General features: G+C 38.9%; 1 protein-coding gene and 1 long non-coding RNA gene across 2 annotated transcripts; one reads left to right on the top strand and one right to left on the bottom strand.

Annotated features, from left to right (window-relative positions):
• Window positions 1–4,607: 4,607 nt before the first annotated feature.
• Window positions 4,608–5,800, bottom strand: LOC144710372 (uncharacterized). Its single transcript, XR_013583272.1, has 2 exons — window positions 5,058–5,800; window positions 4,608–4,938 (listed from the first exon to the last, which is right to left on the bottom strand). It is a non-coding gene; the product is annotated as an uncharacterized LOC144710372 (long non-coding RNA).
• A 1,357-nt stretch (window positions 5,801–7,157) lies between these two features.
• Window positions 7,158–12,142, top strand: LOC144710138 (GDSL esterase/lipase LTL1-like). Its single transcript, XM_078583813.1, has 5 exons — window positions 7,158–7,472; window positions 8,328–8,455; window positions 8,588–8,830; window positions 9,273–9,525; window positions 11,763–12,142. The coding sequence occupies exons 1-5, from the start codon at window positions 7,229–7,231 to the stop codon at window positions 11,996–11,998; spliced, it is 1,104 nt and encodes a 367-aa protein (XP_078439939.1). The 5' UTR covers window positions 7,158–7,228; the 3' UTR covers window positions 11,999–12,142.
• The last annotated feature ends 2,798 nt before the right edge of the window (window positions 12,143–14,940 follow it).

Genomic DNA, 14,940 nt, shown 5'->3' on the forward strand with positions numbered 1-14,940 from the left:
ATAGCGGGGTGGACTGTGCACACTCCTAGCATCGCACCCGCTACGAGGGCTTCACATACTCCTGCTGGCACGAGTGCTCTTCTCATGGCCTTTACTAGATACCACTAATGTACCTTTTCCTTTCCTACATCAGGGGCGTGGGCGAGTAGGGTCCGTGGGTAATTGGGACAGGTATGCTCGCTCCACGCCTATAGACTCTGATAAAAACTACATTTAATAAATAAACACCCCTGGGTAGTGTCCAGGGCATGGATGGATCCATCTATGGGCACAGCCGTAGGGTTGGCCGTACCCGGCACCGTGTTTTTTGCCAATAAAAAAATACTAACAAAAAGTTTGGTTCTTGAAGCAGGAAAAAACATTGTCTCACAATGAAAAGAATGGTGAGCATAAATCCATGAATATGATAGCTAAATTTGGAAAAAAATATAAAAGAGTAATATTTTGAAACACCAATTCAACCCCGTTATTCTTTTACACCAGTAAATGGCCATATATCTGTCATTGCATGTTTATTTGGATTTACCATTGGGGATGAATAAATGGGCTTATCTATGACAAAGTTGTGTTAAATCTCAGAAAGGTTCAAATATATTACTTCTAACTTTTACTTGTCTATGACAATTACTTCGAACTTTTGTATTACATATTCATTTTTAATTGTAGTGACACAATTAATGATATTCATGTTGCCTCGTATTTTCCATGCACTCTATGAGATTCCTAGTGCATTGATTTTTCTTTACACAGTTTGGGTACATATTTTATGTAAACGTGTAAAGTTAATAGTGAATGAGTCAGTAATACACAAGGCTCTTAAAAAAAATTCTAGAGTATATTAGATTCAGTGGTCCTAATAATACTGAAAATTTCATGGAATCTCTGCTTTTTTCTATGTCACACCATAAACAGAAAGAAGAAAAATACTAAAACCAATAAATAATTTCAAAATTCATCCAATAAAAGACAAATATAGTATCTTCCCTATAAGCATCCAACCATTGAGTGAGATATAACTCCAAAAAATAAAAAAAATAATTTTCTGCTGTCCTATTTTATGACAGAGATCATAAAAATATGCAAGGGGAAATAAACATAAATAAGAATGATAAGATATATATCAATGAAACAAGAAATGGCAAGGACACAAATAAATTTAGAGTTCTATCAAATGGAAAAATATAGTAAATTATAGTCAACATAAGGCATGAAGCAAAATAAGGTAATATGTATATTTTTAGAGAATGCACGGGTGAATAATTCTGGTATTTGAAACCTAAAATAGGACTCTATGTGTTTTTTCGTGTTTAAGTAAATTTAACTCACTTTTTATTATAATTAATTTTCTTGAGTTTCGTTCTGTTTTAGGTTCATTTAAATTTAAAATAAAATTTATTATTTCACATTCTTTGTCTTTATCAAACATAGTCTCATATGTTCTAAATTTAGCTTGACAATGAATATTTTCACAAAAATTAAGATTATGAAATTCAATTATTTCACATATATGAAGGGAGATGTATTCCATAAAAAGTATCTCTCTTCCCTATTCCGAATAAATATCTTTACATTATTAAAATTTTATTTCGTGACTTCAGTTTTGAATATTAACAAATTAAGGCATTAGACCCTTGTAATGACATAAGTTTCCAATTTTTTTGGAAAGTAAGTTTTGATAATTATCTTTGCTTGATTTACTAATAAAACCTATAAAATATAATATACTCATTTACAAGTTTAGCATACATTATTCTGCATATTCCCACATAGAATAAAAGTTATAAAAAATATCTATGAGTCATGTTATTAACATGTTTGAACCAGGTTGCTGACCGAAAAACGAATCCAAAGTTATCTGGATATTGATAATTAGAAATAGTATACTAATTTTATAGCGATTTCACATACATTACATGATTATTTTCATTGGAACGCAATGTTATTTAATCCTAAATAAGTTCATAATATTATGAGTTTGAAATATCTTACATTTTTATGACATTAAATACATAAATAAATTGATTTTATAATTGAATGTAGATATTTATTTATTAAGATAGTTTTAGGTTTGAAAGGCACTTTATTTGTACTCTACTTTTCCACTTTTGAAATACGATAAGTTCTGATTGTGGCCAATCTTTGGCTGCATCCAATGATCATGATGCATACCTCTTTGTATTAGTTACAACTTTTATATAAAGGATGCTCAGCCAAAATAAAAAATAGGGGACTAAAATCACGATAAATTTGATCTGACTTAGGGACACATGGCACACCATAATTTATGCATGGGAAAATACAAAGGACATCAAACCGTTTTACTTTTTTACCTTTTTAAGCACATGTGACAGAATTTAAGTGGGTGGGTGGCTCAAGCCCAAATTTCCATACTAATAATTGGCCATTTTTTAGCAATTTCAAGGAGCACATGTCAGTACATGAATGAATGCACCAATTTTAGTCTAGTAATTCACATTTTTTGAAAAAATTGAGGACACATGTCAATACATGATTGAAGCTTAATTTTAGATGTAGAATATTTTAAAAATATATATTCTTTGCCATGATAGAAATCCATGATGGAGATAGAGGATGAAACATAAATTCTACAAAAATTGCTTCAATACCCAACTTTAACTTCAAAATGCAATATCCGACGACCCTGAATAAATTTTGAGCTAAAATGTGAAGGGTAATTCCATCTTTTTCTCTTATATCTAATCATGGTCTCATATATGTAAATGGATTCATCTATTTAAAAAATAAACATTAGATATTTTTCCTAATTACAATTAGCATAGTGATTTTATTATTCAAAATCTTGGTTGGGTCCATTTTTGAATTTCAGGAGTAAATGAAAAAGTGGGCTTTGATCAGGAGTCCTGAAAAAAATACTGCTTGGCTCGTGATGAAGAGGGTAGCAATATCTTTGATATCTTTCAGACTCATTATAACATCCTTTTATAATGTTATTATCCTATAGGATAACCTTGGTTTTTCACCGTCACATACACGACCTCAACTATATCACTTATTTTTGCATACCCCTTGTCTATATCTATTCCTATCTGTAGTGGTAAGACCACATTGGTCACCCCACTCTACCTGTCATTGGTGCAGATCTATGCCATCTCGCCACAATATGAGATGATAACATAATTACACTACACTCCCTCCATTCACACTGCTCACTATGATCCACCATTTTATCGACACTACCAAAGCACCAGTTAAGGAAATTTAATTAGAATTACTTATTATTTCTTACTATAAATTTCCACAAAATTACTAAAATTATTATATTAAATTTGAATAAATAAGGCGCATTTTTTAAAATTTTCCATTAAATTGATTTTAATAAACTAGATTTAATTCCTAAAAATATAAGAATTCAAATAAAACATTTAATTTTTAAAATACTTCATCCTTCCGGATTTGAATCTTACTTACTTTGTGCTTGATACGGAAAAATATAAATATTGTGTTAAAAATCATAAATCTTAAATTACCTAATTAACCCCAAATTCCGGTTCATCAGATATAATGATCATGGGTTTAAAAGTCAGTTTAATTGTATCCATTTACTAAAAGAGATCACACATATGGATCTTTAATATAGATATAGATCTATATGAAATCTTTCCTATTTTTTTTCCATATAATTTCACCTCCCAAATCAAAATAAGAAACTTAGTTTATTATTTATTCAAGTTCTTTCATTATTTTCTTATTTCTAGAGCTGTTTTGTTATCTCATTTTGTTTGATCTTTTGAAATCTTAAAAACCCCTCTTCTCATTTCTTATAAACTCTTAGAACTAGAAAAAGAGAATATGTTTTTTCCAGTTCTATATTTTTGAGATCTTTCCAAATAGGCTGAAAATAAGAAGGTTATTTTTAGGATAACTAGAGGGGAGTTCTACGTCTTCAGCAGACTGTAAAAAAAATCTACATGGGAAGTACATTAATAAGAATGAAACTCAAAGGAATTTACGGGCCTACACAAGCAGGGAAGTATGCGATTCAATTCGATGCAAACTGAAGGATCTTACAAGGACCTAGGACTTGACATGATGTGAATCTTATTGAAAGAAAGGGGTGCCTTCAGGAGCAGGAACATAGGTAGTGCATGGGAGTTGTCAGCTTGTGACATAAGCTGTTGGGTGAAATATCGGTTGGATCTGAGTTCTGTTATTGAATTACTCATTCAATAAGCATATCAATATTATTCCTTGAAGAGGACTCGAACTCCCACACTGGTGAGCACGAGATTTTGAGTCTATTTTGTCGATCATTTCACCATCAATTCATCTTGAAAGTTAATCGATATTGATAAAGATATATAGATATATATTTATATAAATGCTATATAAAGATGTAGATATGTTTCTGCTGTGTCACACCTACACGTCTATTTCTTTCTGTCTCTTTACTATTTTATTGAATCTCTAAATAGGTATCTATCAATATTTCTATAATCATCTATATCTACAGATATAGATGTCCTGCTCGATGCACAGTAAGACAATGTTGATACCAATACATGGCACTTCAAATAAAAGATATCGATATATCCGTAGGCGGACATATACAGGTAATGACATATATATTTAGAGATTTAATAGTCATAGTAATAGAGATAAAGAGAAAAACAAAGATAAGTATAGGAATGACACAGCAGAAACGAAACAGACTGGGCAGACAACATTCTCAGGAAAAAAAGATAAAGAAATGGATATGGATGCGACAGCTGAGAAACCAAAGGAAAAGATAAAACGGATGACCGGGCTAAACAGGAGAAAGCGATAATTAACCTTCTATACTCTTCTCTCCATATCTACCAACGGAGGTAAAAGCTGTTCAGCTTCTATATTTCTCTCTGTCTCCACTGATAATTAACTCTGGGGCTGCAAAAAAAATCAATGCGATCGGTTCATCCGCTGGCAGGGCCTCCGGAAAACCGTTCAAGGATTAAGAAAACATGAGGCTAGTTATCAGTTGAAGAAAATTTGACGGCCCAAGTTTAGATCGAGAAAGAAGTGAATAGCGATGAACATACAGTAAGAGAAGGAAGGGGTGGATGGCGGTGGTTCTGATTAACCCAGCTGGCTGGAATTAATACTGCCCAGGGTTGTCGCTACCGATCTATCTCTATTTGAGGCCGTTCAACGCGTCGAGGGAGGTTGACGAAGAACCCACGCGGAGCTGTAACTCGCTCGGCCTTTGGTCAAGTTGGCAAAATTAAGGGTTTATGGCTTTCTTTCCTGTGGCCTCTGTGGCATCGAATGCCCGGAAGAGCGCTGTAGAAACTAGAAGAGAGGGGGGGGGAGAGAGAGAGAGCATGTGAGCAGCGTAAATGCGGTAGGGCTGGGAGAGTAAATGATAGAGGGCGGGGGTGACCGCCCAAGTAAATAATGCGAAGGAGGTGGAGGGTGAAGCTAGGTGTGAAATTGTCGCTGGGTAACCTACACTCTCTCTCTCTCTCCCTCTGTTTTCCCCCCTCTCTCTCTCTGTTTCCCTCTATCCCTCATTTCGATCTCTCCCTCTCTCTCTCTTTGTCTTTCTCTCTCTTTGTCTTTCTTTCTTTATTTCTCTCTCCTTGTTGCTCTCTCTTTGTTGCTCTCTCTTTGTTGCTCTCTCTTTCTTTCTCTCTCCTTGTTTCCCTCTCTTTGTTGCTTTCTCTTTGTCTTTCTTTCTCTCTCCTTGTTTCTCTCTCTTTGTTGCTCTCTCTTTGTCTCTCTTTCTCTTTTTTTCTCTCTCCTTGTTTCTCTCTCCTTGTTTCTCGCTCTTTGTCTCTCTCTCTCTCTCTCTCTTTATTTTCAACCCTCCCTGGCCCTTGCGCGTTTGGCAGCTCGCAGTAGCTTAAGGAGTGAGAGAGAGAGTGAAAGAAAGAGGGAGGGAGAGAGAGAGAGAGAGAGAGGGAGACAGAGACAGAGAGAGGGAGTGAAAGAGAGAGGGAGAGAGAGAGAGGAGTGAAAGAGAGGGAGTGAAAGAGAGAGGGAGAGAGAGAGAGGAGTGAAAGAGAGGGAGTGAAAGAGAGAGGGAGAGAAAGAGAGGAGAGATAGAGAGGGAGAGAGAGAGGGAGAGAGAGGGAGGGAGAGAGAGAGAGGGAGAGAAAAAGAGGAAGGACGATGATGGAGGTGTGGATGACGCATGGAAAATAAATAGCTGGAAAAATGAGTTGAGAAGGGGACACCGCGTGTCCGGGAGGTTCGCGTGAGCAATCGTGTTTACTGCATGCACATGTACCTCTCTCTCTCTCTCTCTCCTTCTCTCTCTCTCTCTCTCTCTCACTCTCTTTCTAGCTCTCCCTCGTAACCTTGTTGTCCCCCATCTATCGCCTTCTCCGCAGTAAAGAGCAAACCTGAGGTTCTGTGTGACCATCTTGAGTCTACCTCTCTATCTCTCTTCTTCGCCGACTGACAGGGTAATAAATGACGGCAGCTTATGTGGATTCCGTGAAGGTAAGCTCTTTCTCTTGCCGCCTCCCCTCACTTGGCACTTGGCAAGTACCCACCCATTCAATCGCCGGAGGAGTTGTAACTAATGACTATAGAAGAGTAAGAAATAAAAAATATAAAATAAACTAACCTTCCACTATCGGCTTTCGGCCACCGCCATTTCCAAACGTGCCGAGAGAAAAGCCTTAGTGGGCATTCCATGTCCAGACAGTCTGATCAAGAAAGCGACCAGTGAGGGGAATTATGTCATCTACTAACTCTCCTAGTTATTAATCAACTTCGAATGCTCAAAGTTTGGTACATTAACTTGCTGGTTTAGCAAAGAATTTCTCAACAACGACATGAATGAGTGTTTGATTTGTTGAATTAAGAAACCAATTTGAATATTACTTAGGGCCGTTGGTTTATCGTACTTGGGCGTATCTCTTTGAAAGCAACCTTCGGGTCCTTGTTTCATCAGACCGCCATTAACGGAGCTCGATAACGACAGATGGCTCCACGTCTGCTCGAGATTCAACCCCAACGAGCTCATAAGAAAAGCTTGGCGTTATTGCGTCTGCAGAGCTCTTCCGATCTCGAATCTCCGTAAATTGAATTCAGTGGGCGAAATTCGTTGGTATTTTTTTACCATCTGCAGTGAAAAATGTAGCCGACTGCATGTCCTTCCCTGCCTCTATATAGAGCGAGACTCTGGTGTCTTCTGCCACCATCTTCTAGCTCTCGGCTGAGATTTCTTTCTCTCGTTCTCTCTCTTTTTCTCTGGTCGGCCATGGGCATCGCCAAGTGGCTCAACGTCGCGCTGGTGGCGGTGGTGTTGGCCGTGGCGAGCTTCGCCGTTCCTGCGAAGGCGGGGCGTGCCTTCTTCGTGTTCGGAGACTCGTTGGTGGACAATGGCAATAACAACTTCTTGGTTACCACGGCCCGGGCTGACGCTTATCCCTACGGCATCGACTCCGCCACTCATATGGCATCTGGCCGCTTCTCTAACGGCCTCAACATTCCCGATATCATCAGTAATCGCTCTCTCTCTCTCTTCTCTCTACAACTATCTATGTATCCATCTCTGTATCTCTCTGCACCTCTTCCTCTCTCCTGCCTCTCTGTCTGTTCTTCTCACACTTCCATCTCTCCTTTCGTCTAGCAGCTTCTCCAATGTCCTCAAATTCCCGAAATCTCTCTCTCTCTCTCTCTCTACTTCTATCTATCTTTCTATCTATCTACGTATCTCTCTGCACCACTTCCTCTCTCCTGCCTCTGTCTGTTTTTCTCACTTCTCTGTCTCTCCTTCCTTCCTGGCCCTCTCAATTTCTATGTATGTTCCTGATTTAGTCACCCTGTCTCCCGGTCATCATATCTCTCTCCCAACCTTCTCTTTCTCTCTCTTTTTCAAGCTTCTTGCTCAAAGTCTGACGATTAATCTCTCTTGATCTATATCTCTAGACCTCCCATGTCTCCCTGTCATCATATCTCTTCCCTTTCTGCTCCCTATCTTTCTCTCTCTCTCCTCTTCTGGCTTACATTCAAAGACTTGTGACAACTCTCTCTGGATCTCTATCTCCATGTTACCATATCTCCCACTAAACCTTCGATCTTTTTCTCACTCTCATCCTCTCTCTCCTTCAGGCTTCTTGCACAGAGATATCACAAGTCTAACTCTATATCTCAGTTTCCCTTTCTATTTCTCTCACACTTTCTTCTTCTCTCTTTTCACTCTCTCACTCCTCTCCAAACCCCACATCTTCAACTCTCTCTCTCTCTCTCACTCACTCACTCTTCACTCAGTTACACTCACTAAGCCTCTTTCACTTCTCTCACAGACGCTCATAATCTTTCTCTCTCTTCTTTCTCTCTCTCTCTCTCTCTCGCAGGTGAGAAGCTGGGGGCAGAGCCAACTCTACCATATCTCAGCCCTGAGCTGGACGGCGAGAACCTCCTCGTCGGCGCCAACTTCGCCTCGGCCGGCGTCGGCATTCTCAACGATACTGGCGTTCAATTCGTAAGCCAGAACATCCTTCCCTCTCTAAAATTCACTTTCTCTCTCCAATTAACCTATACCGTCATCCATCCCGACCTTCCCGTCATCCGTCATCCATCATTGACTCTGTCTATCTCTCTATACTGGATCCAGGTGAACATCATCAGAATTGGACGGCAGCTGGAGAACTTTAGGCAGTACCAGGACAGGCTGAGCACACTCATCGGCCCGGTGGCGGCGCAGCGACTCGTCAACGACGCCCTCGTCCTCATCTCTCTCGGCGGCAACGACTTCGTCAACAACTACTTCCTCGTCCCCTTCTCCGCCCGCTCTCGCCAATTTGAACTCCCAGACTACGTCTCCTTACTCATCACCGAGTACCGCAAGATCCTCTTGGTAAATTCGTCATCCATCATCCGTCATCCGTCATCTATTTATGTATCATCCATCATCTATTTATGCATCAACCCAGTATCCAAGCCCAAACCCAATTGATGACGATAGTCATCAACAAAACAATAGTCACTTGTCAACGTCACACGTCTCGTCCTGTTCCATCATCGAACTCTGCTCTATCAGGTTATTGGACGGTTGTAATCGTCATCCTACGGAACGGAACGTGATCCAACCCGTCATTAGTGATCTCGTCATGATCTCAAAACGGAAACCTCTCGTTGCGTTCCGTGCCGTCAGCGAACTCTGTTCAGTGCCTGTTTTTATCGTCCCGTCCGACTCCTAAGACGGGAACGGGATGGAACGGAGCGGAATCCTCGTAGAAAATGACCGAACGGAAGGTTCGTTCAGTGCCGTTGTGTCTGAAACTCGCTATCTTGGGCAGAATGTGCACAGCTTGGGGGCTCGGAAGGTGATGGTGACGGGAACGGGGCCGTTGGGCTGCGTGCCGGGAATGCTCGCCCTGAGAGGGAGCACCGGCGAATGCGATTCCGATCTGCAGCAAGCCGCGGCCATGTTCAATCCTCAGCTTGTGAATCTCATCCATGATCTCAACGGCGAGCTCGGTTCTAACGTCTTCATTGCCGCCAACGCCTTCAACATGCACATGACGTTCATCTCCGAGCCCGAGAGATTCGGTAATTCCTCTCCCCTTCTATTTTTCTCCCCGATTTCGCTTCTTTTCGCGTATGTCTCCGTGCATGTTTATCTCTCTCTCCCGCATTGTCTCTCTATTTCCGTCAGTCAATACCAACTTCTCTTTCTTATTTCCGTCTCTTTTTCAGACAATACATCTTCTCGTTCTCCCTCTGTCTCCCTTTATCTTTATTTTATCTCTCTATGGCATTGTTTGCATGTCGCTCTCTCTCTCTCTCTCTCTCTCTCTCTCTCTCTTTCTGTGTCTTACTGCGTCCATGTTGCTAATCTCTTCGTCTCTCTCTCTCTCTCTCTCCACCTAGCGTTTCTTTTTCTTTTTTTCTGTCTCACTGTCTACACAGTTATCTCCCTCTTGTCTTGTACTCCATTATTTCTCGCGTGGACCACCGGGTTCTGGAACCAATGCAGGCTATAGATTTCACACTAAATCGAATACCGAGACGACGGGCTTATCTCTTTCTCCTGCTCACTCACTATAGCATTCTTCCTTTTTCTATTCGCGACTTACTCAGCATCTTTATTTCTCTGTATCTTGCTCTCGTGGGCCTTTTATAGATTGCTCGTAGAAGATACCATAATTTACCCAACATCTCCCTTCCTCTGGTACCCATCATTATCAGCGTCTCTCCCACGCTTAAAAGTTAGAAACATGAGAATTCCGAATACGGAAGTCTCTCTCTCTCTCTCTCTCTCTCTCTCTCTCTCTCTATCTCTCCACCTGTTTCCCTATCTATATATACATTTCTCCGGCTGCTTGCCTATCTTATATCACGTTCTATCTACTGAATTACCTACCACCAAAATAGCTATAAGTGCATCTACTATCTGATTGTCGATTTATAGTTCTTTACGTTTGCCCATCTTTCCATCTATTTATCCAACAATCTTTCTATCCTTCTATAAAACTAACAATCTATCTATCCATGTATCCTCCTAGGCATCCATCCTTGCATCTACCCTTCCACCTATTGACCCATCTTTCTCTCCACCCATCTGGCTACTCTCTCTCTTACTCTCTCTTCCAGAAATAGAAAAATGTTGCGTTCTCTCTCTCCACCCACCATTTCTATTTCTTTCTTTCGCCCTGTGTCTATGTTGCTATCTAATTCTCAGTCTCTCATAATTTCTCTTCGTGTCTCTATTTCAGTGTATCAATCTCTCTCGTTCTCTCTCCCCATCCAACTATCCAACCGTCTACTAATCTAACAAATCATCCATCGAACTGTCCATCTGTGTATCTCTCCTCCTATGTATCCTTTCGATTATTTGGCCCATCTTTCTCTCCACCCATCTGGCAACTCTCTCTCTCTCTCTCTCTCTCTCTCTCTAACTCACTATCTCTTCCGGAAATAGAGGAATCTTGCTATCTGGTAAATCTCTCTGTCTTTCAATCTTTCTCGTTCCCCCTCTCTATCCAACTATCCAACAATCTATTACATCTACTAATTAACAATCCATCCATCACACTCTCCATCTGTGTATCTCTCCTCCAAGTATCCATCAATTTATCCACCCTTTCACCTATTGACCCATCTTTCTCTCCGCCCATCTGACAACTCTCTCTCTCTATATATATCTTTCTCCTCTATCTATCTATCTATCTATCTTTTAATTAACCTTCTTACTATCTCTACTTAAAAACAAACCATTATAGAAATGCCTATAAATACCAACTCATTTGTAAAGAGTTAATAAGAAGGATCAACGATATTTAATCTCTACTCTTGTTCTTGACTCTCCTTCTCATCTATCTCTATTCTCGTTCCTCTTCTTCTTCTACCTTTTCTGGGCGTATTTACATCTCTCTCTCTCTCTGTCTCTCTATTTCTTTCTCTTCTTTCTTTCTATCTATCTATCTATCTATCTATCTATCTATCTATCTATCTATTTAATTAACCTTCTTACTATCTCTACTTAAAAATAAACCGTTATAGAAATGCCTATAAATACCAACTCATTGGTAAAGAGTAAATAAGGATCAACGATCTTTAATCACTACTCCTGTTCGTGCCTGTCCTCATCATCTATCTCTATTCTCCTTCTTCTTCTTCTTCTTCTTCTACTTCTTCTTCTACATCTTCTACCTTTTCTGAACGTATTTACATCTCTCTCTCTGTCTCTCTCTATCTTTCTCTTCTTTCTATCTATCTATCTATCTATCTATCTATCTATCTATCTATTTAATTAACCTTCTTACTATTTCTACTTCCATCGACAGGGTTTGCAACGTCCAGAGAAGCGTGCTGTGGGCAGGGCCCGTTCAACGGGCTGGGGCTGTGCACCATCGCTTCAAACCTTTGCCCGGACCGCAGCGTCTTCGTTTTCTGGGACGCCTTCCACCCGACGGAGCGTGCCAACCGCTTGATCGTTGATCAGATGCTAAACGGTGGCCCGGAACACATGTCCCCCATGAACCTCGCCACCGCCCTTGACCTCGATAACACCCGCACCTGATTGGCCCTTATTTGCCTCCTGTCACCTCTCTGAAACCGTGTGTAGAGATGTCTGTCCCCCTCTCCCTTCCTTGAGTTGGGTTCTCAAAGTTAGTTTTTTTTCCTTCTTCTCTCCCCGGGTAATCATATTTAGCATATTTATTTCCCTGTTTTCTTCTATCCCGGGTAATCATAATAATTTTGACAGTCCCTTTCTTATAGAGTAGATGAGTTAGCCCACAACGATAGAGATAATTCTCAATGGAGGTGTACTGGATTCCATCTTTATTTGATGGATTGGAGTGGGTCTTCTGAATCACAGCAGTGGAGACTGGTTCCTCTGATGCAAATGGGGGCTGAAGGGTCTCGCTTACTGCCTAATCCGGTGATCACAACCATCCTTTTATAGGCACACTTGGACATATTGCATTACAAATACATTACGGTTATGTAGCTGTACCGGTTATTACAACTGTAGTATTATGAATAATGCCTTAATCTCAAAATTTATAAAACCACATTAGATGGAATAATCAGATTCAATACTAACCATAGATATAAAATAAAAGGTGTGTAAGCCCACTTATGGGATCCAACACAGAAGCCTTGACTGGTTTGCATTGGCACTTCTGCATCTGATATAACAGTATATTGAGTGCCCATTTATCATTCTAATTTACAAAATCTCATTTTTCAAGAGTAGATGAGTTTTGCTTATTTTACTCTCATTAGTGGAACCATACTGTCAGTCCACCAAGCTTAGACTCTTTTGCATTGGCACTGCCGCATTTTATGTAAAAGTATTTTGAGTTTCCTAATTACCAGAACACATCAAGTTTCAAAATTCTCCTGCTGAATTTTCCTATCCAACCAGAGTAATCTTAGTACTCCATCGATTCATGTTCTCATTTCCTCAAGCAAAATATATTTCTCTATGATTTGGGAACAAACTTTCAAGTTCTCGAGACATTTTTCAGCAAAACAAGCCTAGCTAAAGTGGAATCACAATATACAGCGTTCTCAAATGATTGATGCCTTATGACTCCAGAAAAAGCTTGGATTTACAAAAGTGTCTAACCCCTGTCCACCATCATTATACTGTTGGTTTAGAAAAACAAACTTGGCTAAAGTGGAATCACAATATAGAACAGTCTCAAATGATTGATGCGTTATGACTCTGGAAAATGCTTGGATTTATAAATTGTGTCTTACCTCTCTCCGTCATCATTTTACTGTTGGTTTAGAAGACAAAATATATCATCATCCAACATTAGATATGGGAAATCTAAAATTCAACCTTGCTACTACCCAATGTTTGGGAATCACTCCCATCAACCACACAAAGAGCAGTCTCAAGGTGGTCTCACAAAGGAGGACAAACACGTGAGAGAGTTGACGAGGGAGAGAGAAAATATCACACACCTCAATAAATGTCCTCAACTGAAAAACATCTGATAAATTTTACTTTTAATAGTAACTCACTCACTCCTTGCGCAACATCTTGAGGTTGTCAGATTATCATTTTAGGAAATTAACTCTGACTTTCTTCACTTGATCAATTGTGATATTTCTTCTTTAACACCTTATTTCGATATATGGCTTCCCATTATATGTCTTCTTGCAGAAAAATCTTCATCATCATTGAACATAGTTGGTAACTTTTATTTGACAGTAATGGGAATGAAAAAATGTCACTTGTTCACCAAGAACCTTAATAACTTCAATAGTCATGGTAGTTCCTCCCTCCACAGAGAATGCATGAATACTTAGTGATGATGCTTCTATTTTTCTTGGCATCTCTCTACACTTTACATACTTCTGTCTTGCTTTGAAACTATATCTTGGTAATCAGTCAAACACTGCCACACAGTGAGCAGTTTAAATTAGTCACTCAAAGGAAAATGAACACAAGTGGAGAGAGTTAAAGAAGGAGAGGGAAAATATCACAGTTTACCAAATATTCATATTTTTTCATGGGAAAATATGTGACACATGGGAAGGGTAAACTTCATAATGGCCTTCTTAAAATTGATCACAAGCAACTATCTAACATGATCAACATTACTTATGAACATCAAAAAAATAAATCTAAAACAAATTTGAAAAGTTAGAATAACTAGGAAGGAATGACAAAAAAACTGAGTCATTTGCTTCTGCCTAATCTTGCTCAATATTATTTCCAATTGTTATTTTGTAAAATATGGAAATTTGGTTACATAAAATCAATGGCCTGATGCTTTACAGCCTTGTTAGTAGATACATAGTGACCTCAGTCCTTTCAAATACCTGTAGATATATCTTGCATTAGAAATATATGTGGCCTGCAAGTCAATTTCACATTCCACATCTCTTTGATATAAACTGACACAATAAATTCATAATAATGCATATGTAGTGCTTAAAATTGAAGTTCATGAAAACGAGCGCTGTCAAAGTGAATTATGATGAGATCACAATATGATGATCATTTGTCTTCAAACATGTTCTAAATATTTCTAGTTGAAAGAAAATTGAGAAGACATTTATATATTTGGAAAGACTAACACTATCTACCTTTTCTTGTATGATGATTATGGACAATCATGTATCCATTAGTGTGGAGACACTAAAGAAAGATAGTGGTTCTCTTTGGGGAAAGAGTTCACCAAATTTATCGCCATGAATCTTTGAATGATATTATACCCAATAATTAGGTTGATTCATATTAAGATTATGCAAGTGGTCCTTAGAGTTGGGATACCAAAGAAACCTATGGATGGATGGTTGTCCTTAGAAATCTGACTACCTAACCATGAGATTCCAAACTATCCCAGTTCAAATAAAGCAACATGTATTAGAAGGTGATTGTGTGGTCAATGAGAACATGCAATTTAAAATATTAATGTCATACATATTACATTTATATTTTCACTAAAATGACAATAATTTCATGTTGTCATAGTTAAAAATGAAATAAATTTAACT

The sequence above is a fragment of the Wolffia australiana genome, chromosome 12, assembly GCF_029677425.1.
Source record: "Wolffia australiana isolate 7733 chromosome 12, ASM2967742v1".
Lineage (NCBI taxonomy): Eukaryota > Viridiplantae > Streptophyta > Magnoliopsida > Alismatales > Araceae > Wolffia > Wolffia australiana.

What these genes read in the sequence shown, in the direction of transcription:
- LOC144710138 (XM_078583813.1), top strand. Translation starts at nt 7,229, where the DNA reads ATGGGCATCGCCAAGTGGCTCAACGTCGCGCTGGTGGCGGTGGTGTTG. An exon ending in CAACATTCCCGATATCATCA is followed by an intron (nt 7,473 to 8,327) that starts GTAATCGCTCTC and finishes TCTCTCTCGCAG; the next exon opens with GTGAGAAGCTGGGGGCAGAG. An exon ending in ACGATACTGGCGTTCAATTC is followed by an intron (nt 8,456 to 8,587) that starts GTAAGCCAGAAC and finishes TACTGGATCCAG; the next exon opens with GTGAACATCATCAGAATTGG.